This window comes from Sciurus carolinensis, chromosome 3, assembly GCF_902686445.1.
Source record: "Sciurus carolinensis chromosome 3, mSciCar1.2, whole genome shotgun sequence".
NCBI classification, from domain to species: Eukaryota; Metazoa; Chordata; class Mammalia; order Rodentia; family Sciuridae; genus Sciurus; species Sciurus carolinensis.
Window position 1 is genome coordinate 11,369,577 of NC_062215.1, and position 21,677 is coordinate 11,391,253.

The 21,677-nt window shown below is 45.3% G+C and overlaps 1 protein-coding gene across 2 annotated transcripts in view; it reads left to right on the forward strand.

The window, feature by feature from the left end:
* Window positions 1–2,350: 2,350 nt before the first annotated feature.
* Wipi1 (WD repeat domain, phosphoinositide interacting 1) overlaps window positions 2,351–21,677 on the forward strand; it is a 28,561-nt gene continuing 9,234 nt past the window's right edge. For both annotated transcript variants that reach the window (XM_047546416.1, XM_047546417.1), the window contains exons 1-8: window positions 2,351–2,514; window positions 6,836–6,918; window positions 8,241–8,410; window positions 12,099–12,195; window positions 18,957–19,054; window positions 19,704–19,796; window positions 20,678–20,748; window positions 21,354–21,461. In XM_047546416.1, the coding sequence (XP_047402372.1) occupies window positions 2,435–2,514; window positions 6,836–6,918; window positions 8,241–8,410; window positions 12,099–12,195; window positions 18,957–19,054; window positions 19,704–19,796; window positions 20,678–20,748; window positions 21,354–21,461 (800 nt within the window). In that variant the 5' untranslated portion in view covers window positions 2,351–2,434. The remainder of the gene's footprint in view (window positions 2,515–6,835; window positions 6,919–8,240; window positions 8,411–12,098; window positions 12,196–18,956; window positions 19,055–19,703; window positions 19,797–20,677; window positions 20,749–21,353; window positions 21,462–21,677) is intronic.

The following is a 21,677-nucleotide window of genomic DNA, read 5'->3' on the forward strand; positions in this document are numbered from 1 at the left end:
AACCTATGATATATGGTACTTCCCAACATGATCAACTGATCAGAAAATGGAGAAGACATCAACCTAAGCATCCTGAGAGTCAACAGATCACCATAAACCATCCTGTGATCAGGCTAGTGTCACCCCCACACACCTTGCTGTGCCCGCCCCTCTCCAAGTTTCTTTTGGAAGAAGATCCTGAGAACTCCAAAGCACCTTGCATTCTCAAGGTGGCCCTCTGTGAACTATTTCTTGATTTCCTAAGTAAACCACTGTGCCTCAATATCTGATGCACACCACAATTTTTCTCTGTCACATATGTCAAGGACCCTGCCATCCTAAGTTGAGATCCCTGTCTCTAAGACTTCCTCAGACCCCCTGTGGTGACAAAATGACATTTTCATCATACTGGGTTAAAAAATGTATTATTAAAATTAATTTGCCTACTTGTTGTTACCTTTTTAAATGCATCTTCTAGAAAATATAGAGTGGCATATGGAGCTCAGAGGGGTGGATTATATTATCTTTCTATTGGACAATAGTGCCTCAAAACATCTCTTAAATTTTCCCTAGCCTTTCTGGCCTTGCTATCATCAAGGTAACCTCGTCTCTTCATGTGCTTTCATTCCTTGAATGTTGCATCAGTCCCCTAAAAACTTCTAGACCTTCTCCCCCTTCTAATTTGTTCTGCACACCCTGGCCGAGTTTTATCTGCCTAAGACACTGCTTTTATCATGAAGCACTCCTGCTCAAAAACTAACAGCAGCTTCCATCTCTACCCCCATAAATTCCAAACTCTTCATAACAAACTGATAATAGCTTCCATTTTAAAACCTTATTTTTGTGCTTTATGTTATACCCTCAACAACCTAGCACCTGGCATGCCAGACTCAGTTTTCTAAATAGAACAGAAAGGACACAGTATTTGGCTGAGCTGGGAGAAGGGCACAGAATCACCTTTGATCTTAAAGACTACAAAGATGATGCAGCTATACCATCCAAACAGCAGTTCTGTTCACTTAGGATGTTCTATACAATACTTCACAGCTGGAAAAAGAGCCGTTGCCATCTGTGCATCTACAGAGGACTTTTTTTTATATATATATACATCAATTGAGAAAAGAAACTATTACATTTGCATCTCAGAAAACCCAAACCAGAAATTCAACCAGAAAAACTTAGGTGATATAGTGCTCTTTGTTCATCCATAGGTCTAAAGTTCAAGACTATATATAATCTTGCCATAAATTGGGTAAATGTGAACTACACCAATCTAAAACGTTGAGCTATAACAATAATTAAAATCATTTCATCTTAAAATTTGAAGACATGATTAAAAATTGGCCACGAATTATAAATCCAAGGCTGGCAGAAGTTGATTCACAAGATGTTTTAAGAGTAATTCCATAGAGCTGCAACACGTATTTAGCCTGGAGGGGAAAAAAAAAAATCCTTTCTCAGAATTCAGCTCGAATTACACGCGTTTCTAATTGTGCTATGTCTTCGAGACTTTATCCCTTTCCTAAACTACTGCATCGGGATACTTTCATTTTTGCAGCTACAAATCAGCTCTTGTTTTAAATACAGTTTAGCAAAGTCATTCCGCGCGCAGATCTTGAAAGAAAAATACACATTCTACACCCTATTGTTACTTTTTGACTAATCGTTTGACCACTCAGGGCTTCAATTGCTTCCTGTATAAATTGGGCACAATTATATTTTCCACACAGGGTTCCATAGGAACTCAACAAGATAATAAACACAATTAATGTAGTGCTTGGCATTGGTAAGAATTCTCAACCGCACGATAAGATGATTTCCTAAGTGCCTAGCCTAGCAGCCCTGTTGGGAGAACTTCTCTCAAAGTAGTTTAAGGACTCTACAAAAAGGGTGGGGCTTTGGCGTCGAACGCCGTCTACTAAATTCCATAAGTTTAATAGGCAAAGAGTTACACATGACAGGGGTTTGGGTGGGGTGGGAAGCAGCGCGTCCGCCGGTCTCCGGGCGGCGGTCTGACGCAGATGCCGGACCGCAGCCAGCAGGTCCAGCCACAGCCGCGCTAGGTCTTGGCTACTCGCTCCCTGCTGGGCGGCTCTGGCAATGAAAACACGGCCACGTGGCCTGCAGCCTTTGCTTCACGCACATTCGACCAATGGAGAGCCGAGAGGCTGATTCGGGGACGGGTCTTCAGTGGAGAGGTCCCGCCCACACTCGCCACGGATTGGTAGAGGGGGCGGAGCTCGACCGCCGCGGTCTGGGCTTGTGGCCAATGGTGGCCGACCGAGTTGCCCCGCCCTGTCAGCTGCTGGGTTCCGGAGACCAGTGGGCGGGGCGACACGAGGGCGGGGCTATGGGCGGGGCGGGGCCGGAGCCCCGACCCGGGGAGCCGGCGCGGGCGGGCTGCTGAGGTGGCTGTCGCCGGCTCGGAGCTACGGCTTCCCGGGTCGAGCCCCCGATGGAGGCCGAGGCCGCGGACGTGCCCCCGGGCGGGGTCGAGGCGGCGCTCAGCTGCTTCTCTTTCAACCAAGACTGCACGTAAGCTGCGGCGCCAGCCCCTGCCAGGGAAGTGGGAAACAGAATATCGCGACCAAAGGGTGTTGTCCCAACGCAACTTGTGGCGAGAGAGGCGCGGGCTTGCCAGCCGAGAGGGCCTCGGCAGGACAGCCAGCGGTTGCATCGCAGGGTCCTGTGAGCCCCTCTCTGGGCGGTGGCGTTTGATCCCACTGCGACCCCCCACTGCCAGTCGAGAACCAGGAGGGGCTGGACGGGGTGAAGGGAGGAAGTTAGCAAAGGGCGGTGGACTGAGGGAGGCCACGGAGTATGGGGGTGGGGAGGACGGGGCGGTGGGAAAGCTAGTGACCAAGGTGTGGGGGCTGGGGGCCCTGAGAAGGAGGGGCAATATCCAAAACAAAGGAGATGGAAGGGGAGGGGAAAGTTGCAAGTTAACCCAGGACGGTGTGGTTAGGGCCCAGGAAGATGGGAGTACGGGAAAAACTTTCCCATTTGTCCTTGAGCATCTCAACGTGGCATCTGGGCAGGGCCTCGGACGAAGAGGCAGCCTATCCCTGTGGCGAGGCTAGCCCCAGCTCAGGGCATCTTGCCTGGCCACTTTGGATGTAAGAAACCTTTTCATTTCTCTGATTGTTTTTTCCCCTTGCCCACCCAGTCACACAGAATCCCCTCTGGGAGTCCAGGGGCCCTTTCTTGGGCCCAGACTGCTTTCTCTCCCGGAAGCAGGAGCTCCAGCCTGTTGCTTTGGAGTGGATTTTTAATGTTTCACTTTGATGTTCACATTTGGACTTTGGTCACAGAACTGGGGATTACTGAACTGTGTTTCAGGCATCTGCAGGGTTGTCTTAGAAGCAAACGCCTGTTTCTTTCCTTCTTTTCGTGGAAGCAGACCTGGGGACCATGTGGAATAATCTCTTTGGAATGTGCACCCGGAGCATCAGGCAGATGGGGCAGGGATGACCACTTTCCAGTTTCCCATTTCCTGCTGTACCAGTTTCTGTTGTGTTCCTTGTCTGGAGTCAGGGGACTGACTGAGCTATGCTAATATTGAACATTCAGTGGTGTAATTAAGGCCATCGAGTACCATAAGCAGCCCTGGTTGTCTTTCCCTTTGTGCTTCTGTTTAAAAACACCCTGTACTGAACAATATGCCTTTGTTTGAAAAAACTGTATGTGTAATCAAGTTGCTTGACAGCTTGATTAGATGAGTGCCTTTCAAGCTGTTTTTTTTTTTTTTTTTTTTTTTTTTTGTACCACAACCCACAATAAAAATCACATATTACAACATCTCCCAATACCCATGTACTACAGTATCCACAAATATCATGTGCCATACCCTCTGGTATTTGCTGTCATTTTTAAAAAGCTGCTTGCAATCTACTGAACTGTTTTTAAGATCTGCACATAGGTCGAAACCCACATGATAGTACGGATAAAAATCTGAAGTTTTGCAAGAGATGTTTTGAAAGAGAATATGTCTGTTGAAATGCCTGGGTGGTGTTTTTCTTCTCAATTAAACATAGGTTAAGAAAAGCAATTAGTTTACTTCTAAGTAGTAAATATTCCAGATTCTGCATTGTGATAGTATTAGATTTGAAAAAAAGATATAATTCTTTGCTGCAGTTATTAAATAATTTGAGTAAGCCCCAGCTTTCTACAGCAATTGGATCCAAATGTTATTTTCAAAACTGTAGGGTGCTTTGAAAGTTCATTGTCTTAGTCCCTACTGTCAGTCCTCTTTTCTTGGATGAAGGCTCTGCTGGGCAGCTCTGTTTCACTATAAATAAAACTTCTTGTCACACAGTTACTTTGAGCCACGGAAGGTATGACATTGGATTTTAAAATAAGTCAAGCTCCTTTCTGAATACATTCAGATATATCAGTGTGTCTTTTTCTATAAATATAGGCTGAGTGTAGAGTTCAGTATGTCTGGAAAAGCTAGGTAAAGAGAAGCAATCCTTCCCAGTGTCCTGTGTTCCAACTTCATGCTTGGCCCTATGTTTCATACCTCGGATACATTTTTAAATTTGATGAATGATATGTACTTGCCCCAAACTCCATTCCCATGAACAATGATAAGAATTTTGTTTCTCTGTTAACGTGGTGCTTAGTGAAAATATTTTGAATTAGTGCATATATAAGTCATTGTCATTTATTTATATTAATTCAGAAGTTATCTGTCAAATAACAATTTTTCAGTATTGAAAAAAAGAATTTTATTTCTATAGGAAGCTCTTATTTATAAGGTCTAAGTTTGAATTCCTTGATTCAGAGTCTCTGTGGCCATTGAGCAAGCATTTAAAACATAAGAGTGATCACTTTGACATTTTCTTATGTATAAAATTATTCTGAACCAGGCACAGTATCACATCCTTGTAGTCCCAGCTACTCCAGAGGTTGAAGCAGGAGGATCACTTGAGCCGACAAGTTTGTGACCAGCACAGCAAGACCATGTCTCAAAAATCAAAACAAGCAAAAATTCTTCAGTCCCAGGAGAAAGGCTTATGTTTTGAAACTTACTTTAAAAATTGCTAAATCTTTTGGTTAATTTTATAAGACTCTAGTTACAGTAATTTTTTCCTTATAAACTTTACAAACCTTAGCTTGCAAATTGTCTATATGTAGGTGCAAAAACTTAAGTGAAGAGAATTTAACAACCGTAGTCACTAGAGAGTATATTTTCAAGTTCTAAGACACTCCTCAGTTGCTTTTTTTGGTACTGGAGATTGAATACAGGGGCACTTTACCACTGAGCTCCATCTCCCTCCTTTTTAATTTTTTATTTTGAGATAGGGTATCCTTAAGTTGCAGAGGCTGGCCTCAAACCTGCAATCCTCCTGCCTCAGCCTCCTGAGCCCTGGGATTACAGGGGAGTGTCACTGGACCTGGCTTCTCACTTTTTTCCAGTTCTGTGGGTCTGAGGTTCTGGATACCAGCCCCCAGTTCTAACTGTACTACTGCCCTCATGCGAATGTTCAGACACCATTTTAGCTACTCAACAGGTGGGTGGCAGGAGGGCTGAAGGACAGAACCAGCTACCTTACTGATTAAAAGTTGACTGTAGTCACCTGCCCCTGTGTCTCAGGAAAGAACAGATGTTTGGATGGAAAAAAAAATTTCCCCCCCAGGGAAAAATCATGTGACCTCTTTTTTAGAATGGGGAAACCAGAGCCTTGGCACCCAGTTTGTACATATCTTGTTTTAATGTATGTGTCCCTGGGAAGAAGGAGTCTCACCTTTGCATATATTTGTTTTAATGAAGAAGTTGGACTAAGCCATTTTAAGGCCCATTTAAATTCTGACAACCCATCTACCCAGGGCAGAAGCACTCCGGGTCAGGCTGCTTATTCTGAGTTTGTTCTGTGCAAGGTTCCGGTCATCGATGAGATGCTGAGAGCAAAGTAGGAGGGAGCTGGGCAGGGACTCCCAGGAGCTGGGCAAAGCTGACCTGTTTGTTCTTGTCATGAGAACAAGGAAATCTAGATTCATACTTGCTTTTATCCACTGGTTGAAAATTGGAAAATTAAGAAAACTAGATTGTTTTTTAGCCCACATTGAACCAGATAAGTGTTTAGTTTTCATTTTATTTGTTGGTTGTAATAATAGCTTTATGAAACATAGCACAAAGGAGAGTTCTCAAACCTGGCTGCATGTGAGTACTTGAAGTTAAAAAAAAAAAAAAAATCTAGTTAAACTCCCCAATTGAGTTTACAAGTTTCTAAAGTACTTTATGTACTTTATCAGGGACATTTTTTTTTGGAAACTGATGAAAGGAAGCATCTATCCAATTTTACCTACCAATGACCTATTCTAGGCACATGTATTTCTTTTTAAAATGCAAAACCAAAAATGTCATTAGAGGAAGAAAAAACTAATTTACTTCCTGATAAAGTGCTTCTCAAACAACAAGAAGACCCCTTAAATGAGTTTCAGGGAGAGCTGTTGTGAATAGTCTTATTAAACATTCCATTTTTCCTGAATCTGCCAGCTGGGCAAACATCATGGCTGGTGAGTTTGATATTTTGTTTGATGATTGAGCTCAGGCAGTTTCCGTCACTTAACTGTTTCCTTTTATATACACACACACACACACAAAACCAGAGCCATATATATATATATATATATATATATATATATATATATATATATATATATGGCTTTTGATCTTTTTCCTTTTACTGTACCTGCCTGCCACCGCATGCTTTGCCATTTCGGAAGTTCCTGGGAGATGGATATTTGCCTGCATCTTCTGAGCCTAGAGAGAAAGGGGTATCTCTTTTCAGATGGATCTGGGGTTGGAATACAGTACCTGTTGTCATTCCCACACTATCATTATCTTTCCCAGATCCCTAGCAATTGGAACCAAAGCTGGCTACAAGCTGTTTTCTTTGAGTTCTGTGGAGCAATTGGACCAAGTCCATGGAAGCAGTAAGTGTGTGAGAGAGAGGTGGGGGAGAGGGGGATTAAAGTCTCTCTAGACTTTAATCTTCAGTCTTCTGATTTTCACTCCCTTAATCATCAAACCTAAGGGGTCAGTATTTTTCAGATCTAAATATAAATCAGTGTCCACTTGCTTAAAAAAAAAAAAAAAAGCACAAGGAAACTCTTATTAAAATTTGGCCCTAGCTGAAGTAACATTTGCTTTCTTGATTAAGAAATCCTTCATTTGAAATCAAATTGCTGATACTTTTCCATATGCTTATATGCACAGTCATCGATTTTTACAATTGTCAAACCAAAAGGTCACTTGTGACTTCTTTCTTGACATCTTTTGGCACTGCAGAATGTTGATACTATTCGATCAGGGTGGTAATTCATTTGCTTTTAATAAAGCAATGCTCTCCTATTTACACATCCCATATTAGATGCTGAATTATTTCTAGTGAATATTAAAAATAATTCCGCTTAGAAATGTGACTCTGGTCTTCTCTGGGTAATACTGAATGCCATCATAATAGTGAAGAATACAGAACTGTTGGGTTTCCTAGAAAGAAAATAGTTTAGTAAATAGTATTTTGGGCTCCTAATTTATTTGTAAGAAGTTATTTTTATCATACCATTTTTGTGAGTATTTTGCTCAGTATCCGCCTCATATTGTTCTAGCCCATGGGACTTGCCCAAGCACAAGTGAGGCACACGTAAGACAAGATGGTCTCAGAAAGACATCGAGGCCTTACCTGTGGGTGCTCAAAGGTTACATACCTTCCCCCTGAGTACAGTAGTACTTTCCATAATACTCATGTTCAGATGGTCTTCAACAGGATGGGAATTCCAGAGAGGGATAGACAGCACAGAAAAATGGGGAGGGGTACAGAATTAACTGTGTTACTGTCCCAGCCCCAAGAGCGGTGCCCCTCTAGCAGGACAAGAAGAATTCTGAATATAGGATCTCCCACCTGGATAATTACTCCCTCAAAATCTTCACAGGGCAAGGACAGATTGAGATGGTCCAAACCTCCAGAATGTATTTTACAGAGCAAACAGTGACACCCTTGGGACTAGAGAGGTGATACCTCTGTGCACACAGTGTCTGAGGTAGCTCTTGAGATCCTGAGTTTGTGTCTCAATCTCTATGTCTTTGCTATAGATATTTGCAAAGGACATCTGCCCTGGGGATGGTTAAACTCCCTGGTGGAGGTGGGTCATTGCAAACGTGTGCTGACGGAGGGCACATCAGTGGACCCATGTACACTGTGCCCAGAGTAGCAAGCCATCGGTGACAATGTGCTGCCGCTTTCCTTCCCTCCCAGATGAAATCCCTGATGTCTACATTGTGGAGCGCCTCTTCTCCAGCAGCCTGGTGGTGGTGGTCAGTCACACAAAACCACGGCAGATGAACGTGTACCACTTCAAGAAGGGCACAGAGATCTGTAATTACAGCTACTCCAGCAACATCTTGTCCATAAGACTGAACCGGCAGGTAAGTAGGCCAAGTTCCTCAGGCTTCTGCTCACTGAACAAAGGAAAAGACATCTTCAAAGAGGACTGTCTTTAAAACATGCATGGCCAAAGAGCATTGGATGCAGGGGCACTTGACCACTGAGCCACACCTCCAGCCCTGTTTTGTATTTTATTTAGCGACAGACTCTCACTGAGATGCTTAATACCTTGCCCTTGCTGAGGCTGGCTTTGAACTCGAGATCCTCCTGTCTCAGCCTCCCAAACCGCTGGGATTACAGGCTAAAGAGCATTTTAACACGCAGCCTGGGGTCATAGGGGGCAGTGTAGACAGCGTCTACTCCACGTGCTGGTTTTAGTGACATGTCCTCCCTGGTCTTTACTGGCTCCTGAGTGTGGGACACAGGCTGGCTAGGTGCACCTTCCTCTGGGTGCAGGCTACACCAGTAAGGATGGGTCAGATCTCCGGCTTGGGTCTGTCCAATGAGCTACCACAGGGACACCTTACGCCAGAGGAGCAACTCTTCTGGTCTTGGCCCTAGATGGTGGCGTTCACTGCCGATGGTGGCCATGCCTCTGAGGAGGAGACACCGGGTGGAGCATGGTCCTCCTGGGTTAGTTCTGAAGCCAGTGTAATCACCCTCCCACCGCCATCTACCTGGGCTTTCCTGCTGGGCCAGCTTTCAGTCTCCTGGCTTCCATTTTTCCTTCTCCAGCAAACCCTTCAAGATGTTTTCTTATAGTGTTTTCTTTGTCGAAGGATGGGTTGTTCTCATCTCAAATATGTACTCTATCCCCTTTAAAGTATAAATTCTTGTTAATTAGGATATTAACAGATTTCCCTTGGAATTACTGACTTTCCTATGAGAGCAGGGGCCTCTGGTATTTTAATTCACTGCTATAAGACATGGAAGAACAGGGTTCATAAGTGTCTGTTTCCTGAAGGACTATTCAATAAATAAATAAAGAGACCCTCTGGGTGGGCCTGCAGAGCTATCTGTTCAGTACCCAAGAAAACGGAGACGGCGGTATTCACTGAGGACCGTATTTTTTCGTTCTTTGCATCTAAACTCTTAAGTGCTAATTTCCTTTTACAATGAGACAAATTAGATGCTTTCCTAAGTTTCTGAGAAGGAAGGGGTTGTGGCTTTGAGCTGATCAGCTACTGTGATTGACTATCTTCCCACCTAAGTCCATAGGAAGCAGGCGGGTAGAAGGTGGCCTGAGAAATAAAGATGGAGACTTTTCAGGGAAGAGTAGTAGACGTGAGGAAGGAAAGAAGTCCAGGTCTCAACAAGGGAGGGAAGAGCAGTTTGTGAGTTTTCCACTTGAAGGCTTGTAAGCAGAATTCTTGGCTCAAGTGCTTTCTCTGAGATCTGTTGGTAGCATGTTAAGTTTTATTGCAGAATTTTTGTTTTTATTTTTGCACAGAGTAGTGGCCAGTATTTAAAGATTAAATGGTTTTTTTTTTTTTTTTGGCACCTAACTCTTTTTGAGACTGCTTAGTCAAATGTTCTGTAAAGACCAGGACCCTCAAATGGTATCTCCTGTATTTACTTGTATGATTTCTCTCTTCCTCCTTGGTATTTTCATTAGTGAACGGGACAAGGAAGGATTGTTCAAGTGTCTGTTAACCTTTAGGTACCAGCTCTGCTCAGTCAAGCACTTGTCAACTTCAGGTTCTCATTTCCCACCTCGAGGGGACAGGAACACACCCAGCACGAAGCTCAAAGAGAGCCAGACCCACCGGTCTCCCTTCCTTCAGCATTTCTTCTCCTAAGAAAATGATTTGGAGCAGACCTGGAAAGTGTTTGGGGTTTGCTTTTCTTAAAACTTCCAGGTTTGGAACTTAACTTTGGATTAGGCAATTCAGTGCTGCAGCCTCTCCTGGCCAGGTGGGGGTCCTGGGGCCCCCGCAGAGACACCACCCAGGGGGATGCAAAGGGGGAAGGCGGTGCGTTGTGTCCCATCCTGTCGTGGTCGGCCCACCCTGGCATCTTCAGGCACAGTCCCACAACACCAGGGGGAAATTAGAGATGTGCACACAAGTTACAAGGAAATAAAATCTCCATTTTCCTCTGAATATAAAGAAAAACATACTTAGGAATTGTGATATATTTCATTTTTATTTAATATTATTTCCCCCTTGTATTTAATTGGGAAGCATATTTTACAGAATAAAGACAGTAAACCAGATGTGTACTTAGATTCACAAACTTTTACAATTCTGTGACCATCTGCTCCCTGCTATTCAACTACAGTTGAGCAGACCCAAGCCTTTGAGGCTAAGTCAATGGTGCTTAAAGGTAAATTCTGTAAAATTTTCTTAATTTATAAAAAGGAGTGATTACTTATAAAACGTAGGAAAGTAGTTGAAAGTCAGAGTAATGGGCTGAGCTGAAACAAGGCCGTGGTTCTGCTGAGACCGGCTGAGTTCTGGTTGAGATGGTTAGGAATACAGTTACCAGGTCAGGCTCAACCTGGAAGGTGCTCTCACGCAGCCAAGATGTAGACGAAGACCAAGCGTCTCCTCCTCCCTCCCCCGCTCTGTCTGCTTCTCTCCCTTTTTATTCTTGTCTGCAGCCAGCGTGGGGGTGACCTGAAATTCAGCTGAGTGGGACACAGAGCAGCTGGTGCTGTTGGAGCCCGTGGGAAAGGATGCAGATCAGGTCGGGCATGCTCGGAGAGGGGCTGCCTGCTAGAGGCACATGTAGGAAGGACCCTGCTGCCCTGGGGACCCCGGGCAGGGTGGGCGGAGCTGGAGGACTTAGAAACCTCAGGACAGAAATAACCAGAGAGTAGTATCACCCACTCCAGGCACCTGCTGGCAGAAGGCAGAGGAGGTCAGTCAGAGAGTAAATATTCATGGAGAAACACTAATATTTGTCATCAGTTTGAGACCCTGTTAAAGGTATTTTTACCTCTCAGACCTTAATTAAAATAGAGGAAATTGTTTAAACTTTATTTTTCGGCTTGGTGAAAGTCAGTGGTCCCCATTTTTCGGAGCTGTGCAGAGCCTTCCTGGGAAAACAATCAGGCAGGCTTCTTTGGAGGAGAGCCTGCCTCCTTTTTGTAGTATTTTTAGGTAACTGACGTTCTTGGAATCAAAGGCACTTTGATGGTTGAACATCCCTGATCTGAAAATCCAAACTCTAAAATGCCTCTAAATCTGAAGTCTCTCGCACTAGGGGTCAAACTTCACTGGCACATTCAAATTTTTGAAGTAGAGATACTCCACATGTATTTGGAGAGGGGTAAAATTTTGGTTATACAGAAAGTGCAAAGAAACCCTCATTTGTGTAAGGGGGAGAACTTTGTTACCATTATTGGAAGTCATCCTGTCAAGTGGGGATAAGAATGGAGGTGGTTACTCAAAATTGAAAAAGGATTCTACTCAAATGTTCAGATATCCCTGTTCTAAAGATAAAGGGAAATACCAAAAGGAAGAAAGGAAGGAAGGAGAAAACTCAATTTCTAAATAAAATTTCTTAGGATCTTGTATTTTAAGTTTCTGTTCAAGTGAATAATGTGTGTGTGCATGTGTGTGTAAATACATAAACATAATCTTCAAAAGGCATCATCAAAATTCTTTCTCCTTTACGCACCAACTTGAGTTAGGACTCATAAGTAGGAGGAATGATTTGATTTGGATTTGGTGGGCCCTTTTCAAGGAATGGGTGTGGGAGACTGATGAGTCTGTGTGATTACAGAGGCTGCTGGTTTGCCTGGAGGAGTCCATTTATATCCACAACATTAAAGATATGAAGCTGTTGAAGACCCTCCTGGATATTCCTGCCAACCCAACAGGTGAGATCTAACAGTGGGACCAAAGCCCCCAGCTCATGGGCAGGCTCTTCTTTCCCAAGCTCTATTTCTACCTAGACTGGACACCTGCGCACGGTGTATACTTCTGAAGTCTTAATGGTGTTTACCTTGAAGTTTCACCCTAATGGCTGCAGATTAAAATTGCGTAAGGCTGTGGATCTGCAGGAGGAGTGTGTGGCCTTCATTGCAGCCCAAAGGAAGCACCTTTCATCTGCTACCCAGTTAGCAAATAGGCCGAGGCATGTAAGGTGACACGTAGGAGATTCTGCATGCCTGGTGTTGAAAGGTGTTTACCCCCACGGTTTGCGGTCATTCATTGCAGAGTAGGTATAATAATTAGAGGCAGGTTTTGACACGGTGTCTATGTGTGACTAGGAGAAAGACAATCTGAACTGGAAAGAATGTATTTTATTAAAATATAAAGAAAGGACTCTACTTGGGTGGTAGGCTAGGATATTGGACTTGACTAAATTCTCAGGCTTAAACACTGTTTAATACATTTAAGATCAGTAGTAATTAGGATTTGTTGGATTGAAAGAGCAGATGACAATATTCACAAATCTGTTGAGCTAGAAGTGAACAGAGAGAACCCATTCTTTGTGGGGTGGGGGTGGGGGAGAATCATCACCTGAGGGCAATCTGTGTATCTTATGCTTCAGGTTAATACTTATAAATTGTATTCCAATTTAGTACCATTAAGGGACTGCTTGCCTTTACTGCAGCTTCCTAATTCTTTGACTCTTGAGCAATTTTAAGACCGGTGTGGCTCCAGGACCTAGACTTTTTGAGCCTCGGGTTTCTTGTCTGTAACATGAGCTAACAAGAGCCATCCACAGCACCATGGGAGCCTTAAACAAGGCAGTAATTGCAAAAGCTTCCAGCACAGGGCCTGCCGTGCAGTGAATATTTACAGTGTTTCATTTCTCCTCTTCATTTCAGTTATGCATGGCCCTTTGCTGTTGACCTAGGGGCTTGCGGGTGGGGGCACTCAGGGCCTCACAGAGGCTAAGCATGTGCTTTACTGCTGAGCAGCACCCCCGGCCCCTTTATAACATTGAGGCTGTTTTAAAGTTCTGTGAGATAATGACTTTGAGCATAGTTCACAGAAGGGGAGGAGAGGTTGTGGTGGTTTGTTTTAGGAATGAAGGACTGAAACAGCTGGAAAAGTGTTTGTTGCAGATGTTCTGCACCAGTAGGTACCAACAGGGGCCAATGTGGCACCTGCTCACTAGGAACCCAAAACCTAGCGGGCACTAGTTCTGACAACCTGTTCCAGAGCAGCATGAGACAGGGCCCTCGTGGCCTTCGGTGTTTAACTGTGGGGTGTGACAGCAGAAAGGAAGATGTGCTCTACGTGGCAGGAAAGGCTCCCCGGTCGGAGTGCAGCTCCCAGAAGAGGTGGCCGGAGCTGGCCTTGATGGATGTGCTCTCAGTTTCTTTGATGAGCCCTAAGTTGGGCACAGGCAATCCACTTCCTCCCTCCCACCTGTCCCCCACCTGACTGTTCAGGCTGGAAGCAGGGCTCCTTCAGCACAGAGGCATGTCCCCCTGGGGGAAGTGCCTCTCCATTTGCTCCTATTTTTAATCAAATGTACAGCATGTGTCACTTAGATGGGGATGTGTTCTGAGGAAAGTGCCACTGGGGGAGTCCGACGTTGCACAAGCACTGGAGAGCGCACCTGCATGCGCCTGCGCAGTGCTGCCCACAGCGCACCGGCCGTGTGGTGCACCGAGGCTTATGTGGACGTCAAGGGCAGCAAAGCCTTTACACGGGCACCACTGTAGATGTTTCTCGTAAGCTTAGAAAACTGGTTGGTTGCCTTACGTTTTTGCAGTGAGGCAAAAACGGGGGCGGGGGGTGAGGTTTAAAAGTGTGTGGTTATTTGTGTTTCTTGTTAGAATTTGCTTATAAGGGGAAAATTTTTTACCTTAGGAAAAATTAAAAGCCATCAGAGGCATTTTCTTGATTTTGAATAAACATTATTAAAGGAACCAGGCATAGAGCAAGCATTTCCTCCTGAAAGACCAGGCTCAGGTTGACCAAAATGTGTCCTTTTATACCTCTGTTTTTCCCTGGAGCAATGGCCCAAGACCTTTTCCAATCCCAAATTGGTAATTATCACCTCGGCTCCTACAGAGCTCCCTTCCTACTTCAGTAAAATGAGATGATCATTTTTAGCCCACAGAGTGAGGTGGGGAAGATTAACTGAGGTCATGTGTGACAGAGCCAAGGCAAGTGGCCTGTCCACACAGGCGGTCATCTAGGCTGTCTCACTGTCCCCCCTCGTCCCATAGGGCAGCCCCATGAAGGCCACATCTTCAGTGACCTGACCAGTTCCTCACTTGGGAACCTTTAAAGGTTTGAGAGCCATCAAAATCATGAGTCTAAAATCCTCAGAGGCCAAGAGTCCCCTTTGTGTTCTCATTCCCCAGTTTATTTTTTGAATAAGAAGATGAGATGGAAAATCTGGCTCTCCATTTGCAAATCCTTACTGGGTACACAAGGAACCCAGAATCACTTGAGTAATTAGCTTTAGCACACAAATTCTGCCTGTATTTCACTCTAGTGAACTACAGTTAAGTTAGATATGCAGAGTTCGCCGCTTGCTTCATGCTCAGTATCTAGCAAGCCTGTAAATTTCCTTCCTCTCTCTGTGCTTGTGTCATGTCCATTCCTGTTGTGTCAAAGATTGCAGGCTGTTTCCTTTAAAGAGTTTGTCCAGACAGGGCTTGAAGTTAATTTCCTGCTAGCACAGCAGTCTGTACCCTAAGCAGTCAGAGGTGGAAATCTCCAGGAAAATCCTGCCAACTGTAGAACTCAGGATGAGAAAGTCACAAAACTGATCACCTTTGCCAGGACGTCAGAGGGAGGCTTCGCCGTCACACAGCAACACGATCATAGATCAGAGCCGGGGTTCATTCCCTAGCAAGTCCACTTTCTGCCAATGATAACGCAGTAGTGTTAAGAGCTCCCTTTTGAGCATAGAATGTATGCAGTGCACAGATTTCTCTCCTTTCTATTTTTGGAAATTGGAAAGCGTTTGTGTGTGTGCGTTCCTATGTGGTGCTAGGGATTCAACCCAGGGTCTCATGCATGCTAAGCACGCACTGTACCACTGAGCTACATCCCCAGCCCCGAAAAGTATCTTCTGAGACATTAATCAACACAGAGGGAATTGCATTTTATAAATGAGTTCCCTCTGAGTCGCCAAAGTTTGACATGTAATACCATAAATACCAGGGCGAGAATGAGTGAGGATCACAGGGCTGCCTTCTAATTCCAGTCTGCGATGCCATTGATTCTGAAATTGACAGCAGGCCCTTCTTTTCCAGCTGTGGAAAAATTACAGCCAAACAATTTCAGCAAAATGACAGCTGACAATGATTTACAAAAATATGTGTCAAGTCTAAAGCAAGTCAAAAGCCACAGCAAAACCTCACCCACACATAGAAAAACAACTAGAAGAAAATGTGTCCGCATGCCGAGAGGAGCCTGAGTTTCAGAATCGTGGATGATTTTTTTTTTTCCCCTCTTACTGGGCATTGCAAATTTGCCACACCATCACTTTTCTATTATAAAATAATATGGAAGAAATAGCCCCTTTTCTTTCTAAAAAAAGGCTTTGTGTGACACTTGTGACAAAAACAGAAGACTGAAGCGTGGTAATGGCTGGGCCTGAAGCAAGTCTGCCCACTTGCCTTGGGTGCTTCTCAAGATAGAAAAGGCACCCGTGTCACTGACTGGAACTTTCTGAAACTTGTACCACAGGAAATGGAAGAGGCTCCTGTTAAGCATTTCTGGGGACCTTCATTAAGCCTGCAAAGCTCTGTGGCAGGATCCTTCTAATTTCAAATAGGTTGGCAGAGATGCAAGCCCAGAGGCACAGCTGTCAAGCAGGTGGTTCGTGTCAGAATGTACTTTCCCTAGCTGTTATCCTTTGTCCCTTTCTTGTTAGCATTTAACAAGAAAGGGACAAAGGATGTCCCTCATCTAGCATCACCTCATTCTATACTTGTTCATCTCATTCTACAGCAAGTTCAAAGTCACCTAAAAATGCTTAAGCCTTTCTTCCTTTCTGGGATATTTATATCCTAACCTAAAGCTCTGAAGGACAGCCGGAAGTGTTTGTCCAAATCTTCTGTTCTGTCCTAGCTCTCACTGCCACAAGGTCCTGCTCCCTGTTTTGAGGGAGGAAGTAAATAAAAGAAGGTTTAGCACCATGGAGTGTTAAAGCTGGGAAGACCTTGATCAGTGGAGCCCCCTCATCTCAGAAAGGAAACAGACCTGCATGACCCACAAATGCCTCCCCCGAGTCACATACTCAGCAGAAAGGTGTCAGGATTCACGTCTTCAGCCTGTCTCTGCCGGATCAATATTTTGATAACACTGCCTTTTCTTAAACAATGACAACAACAAGAACAAAAAACTGGGGCGGGGGTGCAGCTCAGTGGTAGAGCACTTGCCTAACGTGCAAGGCCTGGGTTCCAAACCCAGTACTGGGGGGAACAAAAGAGGTTAAAAAAAAAAAAAAAAAACTGAGATATGATCACGTTATGGAATTTGTCCATTTCGAGTACACAATTCAATAGCTTTTAGCATATTCATAGAATTGTGTGACCACTATCACAATTAATTGTAGAACATTTTCATTACCCCCCAAAAGAAACCCTGTACCTCTGAGCTCTCACCCTGCATTCCCCCAGCCGTAGGCAACCCCCATTTACTTTCCATCCCTACAGATTTACCTGTCCTGGACATGTCATGTCTGCAGCCTCAGACAGTATGTGGTCTTTTGTGAATGGCTCCTATCTCTTTAGCATGGTTCCTCCTGGATATATATATATATATATGGAATTTCCTGGTCACATGATAACCCCATGCTCAACTTTTGAGGAACTGCCAGGCTGCTTTCCAAAGCACTGCCCCAGGTTACAAGCAGTGTACAAGCTTGCAGTTTCTCCCTCTCCTTGCCAGCATTTATTATCTGTCTCTCTGATTCTAGCCATCCTGGTGGATGGGAAGTGGTAGTAACTCTTTGCAACTTTAACTCTGCTCTTTTTTCAAACGCGTGCTCAAAAGCCCTCAGTTGTCCCCACTGCAACTGTGGGACCTTAAGTCTTGGGTGTGGTGCTCGGTCCTTCCAGGGTTGCCGCATTCTATCCCAGCCTCTCTTCTGTTGCTCCTCCAGGAATCCAGAGGCACCTTGGCCCTGGGAGGCAGGGAGGGAAGGCAGGCAGGAGACGGTGCTGATTCCATAGGGCCAGGCTTCTTTCCACCTGCCCAGCTGTTCTTGAAATTACCTTGGCATTGCAATGAACGCAGAGGGGATGGGGAATTGGGGTGCCCAGAGCAAAATTGGAAAGGCGTGCGTGGCCTCCTGTAAGACCAGGGCCGGGAGTGACCTTGCGCAGGCAAGGGGTTGCAGCGGTGCCAGACACGCAGTTAAGAGTGCCAGGGCCCAGCCACTCTCCGCCTGCATTCTGCGGGACAAGTGATAAGACTGTGGCCCCGGCTGCATACACAGCAAAGCCAGAGCGGGAAACGTGACCTCGATTCCAATTCTTAACGTTTGATTTTTTTTTTTTTTCTCTGCCTTCCTCCCCTGGTAAGGAGTTTTCCAGCCTGATCTAACGTTTTTCTTATACTTCTATAAGAAGCCCACTTAACATTCTAACTTGTTCCAGCTCCCTGTTTTTAAAATTTATTTTAAAAGATGTCTCCCTTGCATAACCTAATTGATGTTCCTATTCTGGCGATGCTTTGGTTCTCTGGAACCCTTCAATTCACTCTTATCATGTACAACTCTGTTAATTGAATTTTGTGTGTGTGTGTGTGATGGGGATGGAAATGTAGCTCAGTGGTAGAGCATTTGCCTAGCATGAGAGAGACCTTGGGTTTAATTGATCCCCAGACTCATAAAATAAGTAAATAAATAAATGTTGTAAAAAGTCTTTATTTAATAAAGACATTGTGTCCATCTACAACTAAAAAATATTTTTTAAAAAGTCTTCATTTAAATGCTCTTGGGACTCACCCCACCCCTTGAATCCTTTTGTAAATAAAAATGATTTATGTAGCTTCACAGTTCAATTGGCTATTGACACTTCCAGAAGATTGCCGGAGTGTCCTGAATCCAGAATGGCCTGTTTTTAGTTTGCTTCCAAAGTGAGGCACCATCTTTACACAGACTCAGAGCTCTGGTGAACTGCCACCCCTGCAGGCACCGTGTCCCTTATCAAGGTGGGACATTCAGTTCAGAAACAGGCAGTTTCTACGTAGGCCCTTTGCCTCTCCTGTCCTCGAACTTGAAATTCCTGGCCCACTGTATTTAATCACTTGCAGAGAGGCTCACACATGCTGACCTTTCATAATAGAAAGTTCTATTTTGGTTATGACTAAATTCTTGTGCAGCCCCAGAGGGTAATGGAATTGGTAGAGAAGTTGATGTTTTTCAGAGCCCTGGGGTAAGAAAATGTGAAGAAGAGCATTTTTAATATCCTGCATTCTGATTAGTTAGCTGTGGAGGGGACATGGACAGCATTAAATTAGAAGCTTCTCCTCTGTGAATTCTTTCTTGGAATCCTTTGATCAGAATAATCCATGGAAAGTGAATATCTCCACGCCACTCCTCCCTCACCAGTAGGTGGCACCCTAGTTGTGCCATTTTCTGGGGCCCTTTTTGAGCACACCGTGTTCTTCCCCGTGGACACTGGCCTTTTATCTCCCGTTTGCTCTTTGCCAGGTCTGTGTGCCCTCTCTATCAACCATTCCAATTCTTACCTGGCCTATCCTGGAAGCCTGACTACAGGCGAGATTGTGCTTTATGACGGAAACTCCCTGGTAAGTTGACAGTGGTCCCAGGCGCCCTGCCCACCTGCCTTGGCTGTGTGATGATGTGGAATGAGACGAGGAGGCCCTGTCGCGTGGGCTGAGGAGTGGCGATGGAAGCAACCCTGGGGGTGGAGGAGAAGGCAATGATATTGGCCCAGGGCCTTGCCATCAGTCAGCAGCACCTGGAGGCCAGGGCAGAACATCTGCAATAGAATGGAATCGCTTGCCAGCTGGTGGCCAACTGTCTGATTGGATGGGTCACACTGCATCGAGTCACCAAGTTGTGGCCTGAGACAGCCTACTGCTGTTCTGTGTTTCCTGCCGTCTGGTCTCTGAGGCTTCATAGAGCAGGGCAGGATTGCTGGGGGAAGTCCCTGAAGAGGCGTACAGGGACAGCCCATGACAGCATCCTAGCACCAGGCACAGCTGTGATCTATCCTCCAAGAGCAAGAGAAGGGGTAGACATGGGGTAGCCTTTGAAACCAGGTCTCCACACACTGGGAAAGCACATACAGCTCATATGTAAAACTTTGGGTGGAAAGAGAGGAGACAGAGGAAGCCTGCAAGTGAGGGAGAAGGAAGAAAAGAAGGAGAGGGAGATGGAATTCATCTTCCTTCCTCCCCAGCATCAATGTGGGTTTCTCCTTTACGCCAACAGAAAACAGTCTGTACCATCGCTGCCCATGAGGGGACACTGGCCGCCATCACCTTCAACTCCTCAGGCTCCAAACTAGCAAGCGCTTCTGAGAAAGTAAGTATACACCCAGCATCTCCTCCCATCAGGGGTTCACTGGGCAGCTCCCGAGATGCCCAAAGATCTGGTGCAACAAGAACTGGTGAAGTGAAGGCCAGCTGGTCTCGGGGCCTGCTCAGACTTTGTTTCAAAGTGAGAATTTGTAGTCCCTGCATGTTGTGGTTTTTTAATGCAATTGCTGATTCAGTCAGTCAAAGGCTCACATTAGGGCTGGGGTTGTGGCTCAGTGGTAGAGCACTTGCCTAGCTTGTCTGAGGCACTGGGTTTGATTCTCAGCACCACATATAAATAAATGAACAAAATAAAGGCCCATCAATATCTAAAAATATATTTATTAAAACAAGGCCGACATTATACAAGATGCAAGACACTTGGCACAGTCTTGCGGCCTCACTGAGAAATGTGCATGCGTGTCATCCATAGGTACAGATAGATGCTGCATTTCATAAACAGTATAAATGTAGCTTTTCTAGTTAGCTGGAGAGATTGATCTCTTCTGCCTGGAATAATCAGGGGAGGTGATCCAGTTGAATTTCAAATGCCATGCAAAGCATGTGTATTTTGATAAGCAGAGACAGAGTATTCCGGGAAGCCAGAGCAGTTCGGGAAACACATGCACACACACGCGCGTGCATACACACATACGCGCAGCCTTGGTCTGGGGTGGGGAGGGGAAGGGAAACCGAGGGTATTTAAAACATGTTCCAAAAATTGCTTCTTTGGCACATGCACAAATTTAAATGCCTCTATGCTCAACATTTTGTGCTTCCTCCTCAGAGACACATGTTCAAAACCAATAAAAGAAATTACTCTGTAAAGGGGCGTCTCTGCGTGAAGCCATGGACAGTTAGGACATGTCCACCTGCTTTCTTTTCCAGGGCACAGTCATCCGGGTGTTCTCTGTACCTGACGGACAAAAGCTCTATGAGTTCCGGAGAGGGATGAAAAGGTGTGTGTTCAGTGTCAAACCATTTTAAAGTCCCCACAGAAGTCCTGCGGTGACCGGCGGCAGCCGTCTAGGGAAAAGCCAAAGGTGGCCCTGCGGCCTCCTCCCACCTAGAGGAGGTATTACTGTACTTTCTCAGGTAATTAACTCTGGGGCGCCACGTGGCGCTTAGTAAAACCAAAAGCAGAGCAGCTCTTTGAACACAGGAGTTCAGCCCTGTGACCCCTTTCCTGCTGGGTAGTCAGCCAGGAGAAACGAGAGCCAGGGTGTCACAATCCAAAAATAAGTCCCCATGCCCTTCATGAAGATAAGGGGTGATGTAAAGTGCGGGTGTGTGAGATCTTGCTTGCAGCCGATGGGTGACTGAGCATGGCTGGGAGGCAGGCAAGGTGTCAGGAGGAAGGGCCACACCCCCTTCCTCACACCTGTGATCCTTTGCGACCTTGCTGGCGCTGATTTCTACATATGAACAGCACTGCCCTGAAGAGGTTAAAAAACACTACTAGCTCTTAGGTGTGATGCATTCACTTCTCTCATAAGGCTGATCTGGGAACTGTGAGGTGAGGGCCCTCACGGTTCTGGCTCACTGCCTGTGTTGCTGTTCCTAGGTACGTGACAATCAGCTCCCTGGTTTTCAGCATGGACTCGCAGTTCCTGTGCGCCTCCAGTAACACGGAGACTGTGCACATCTTCAAGCTGGAGCACCTCACCACCAGGCAAGTGCAGGAGAAAGGAGGCAGGCCCTGTGACCTCTGCCAGCGTGGGAGATTTCTCCTGAATGCTATTCCCCAAATCGGCAGAGTATATATTACCAAAATTTTTGTGGCATCATGCACAAAAGCTCAAAATCTGGGACCATGCTGCTGAGATCACACCCCAGCTCAGCTCCTTATGAGCTGTGATACCCTGGGAAGGTCATTAGTCTTTCTGTA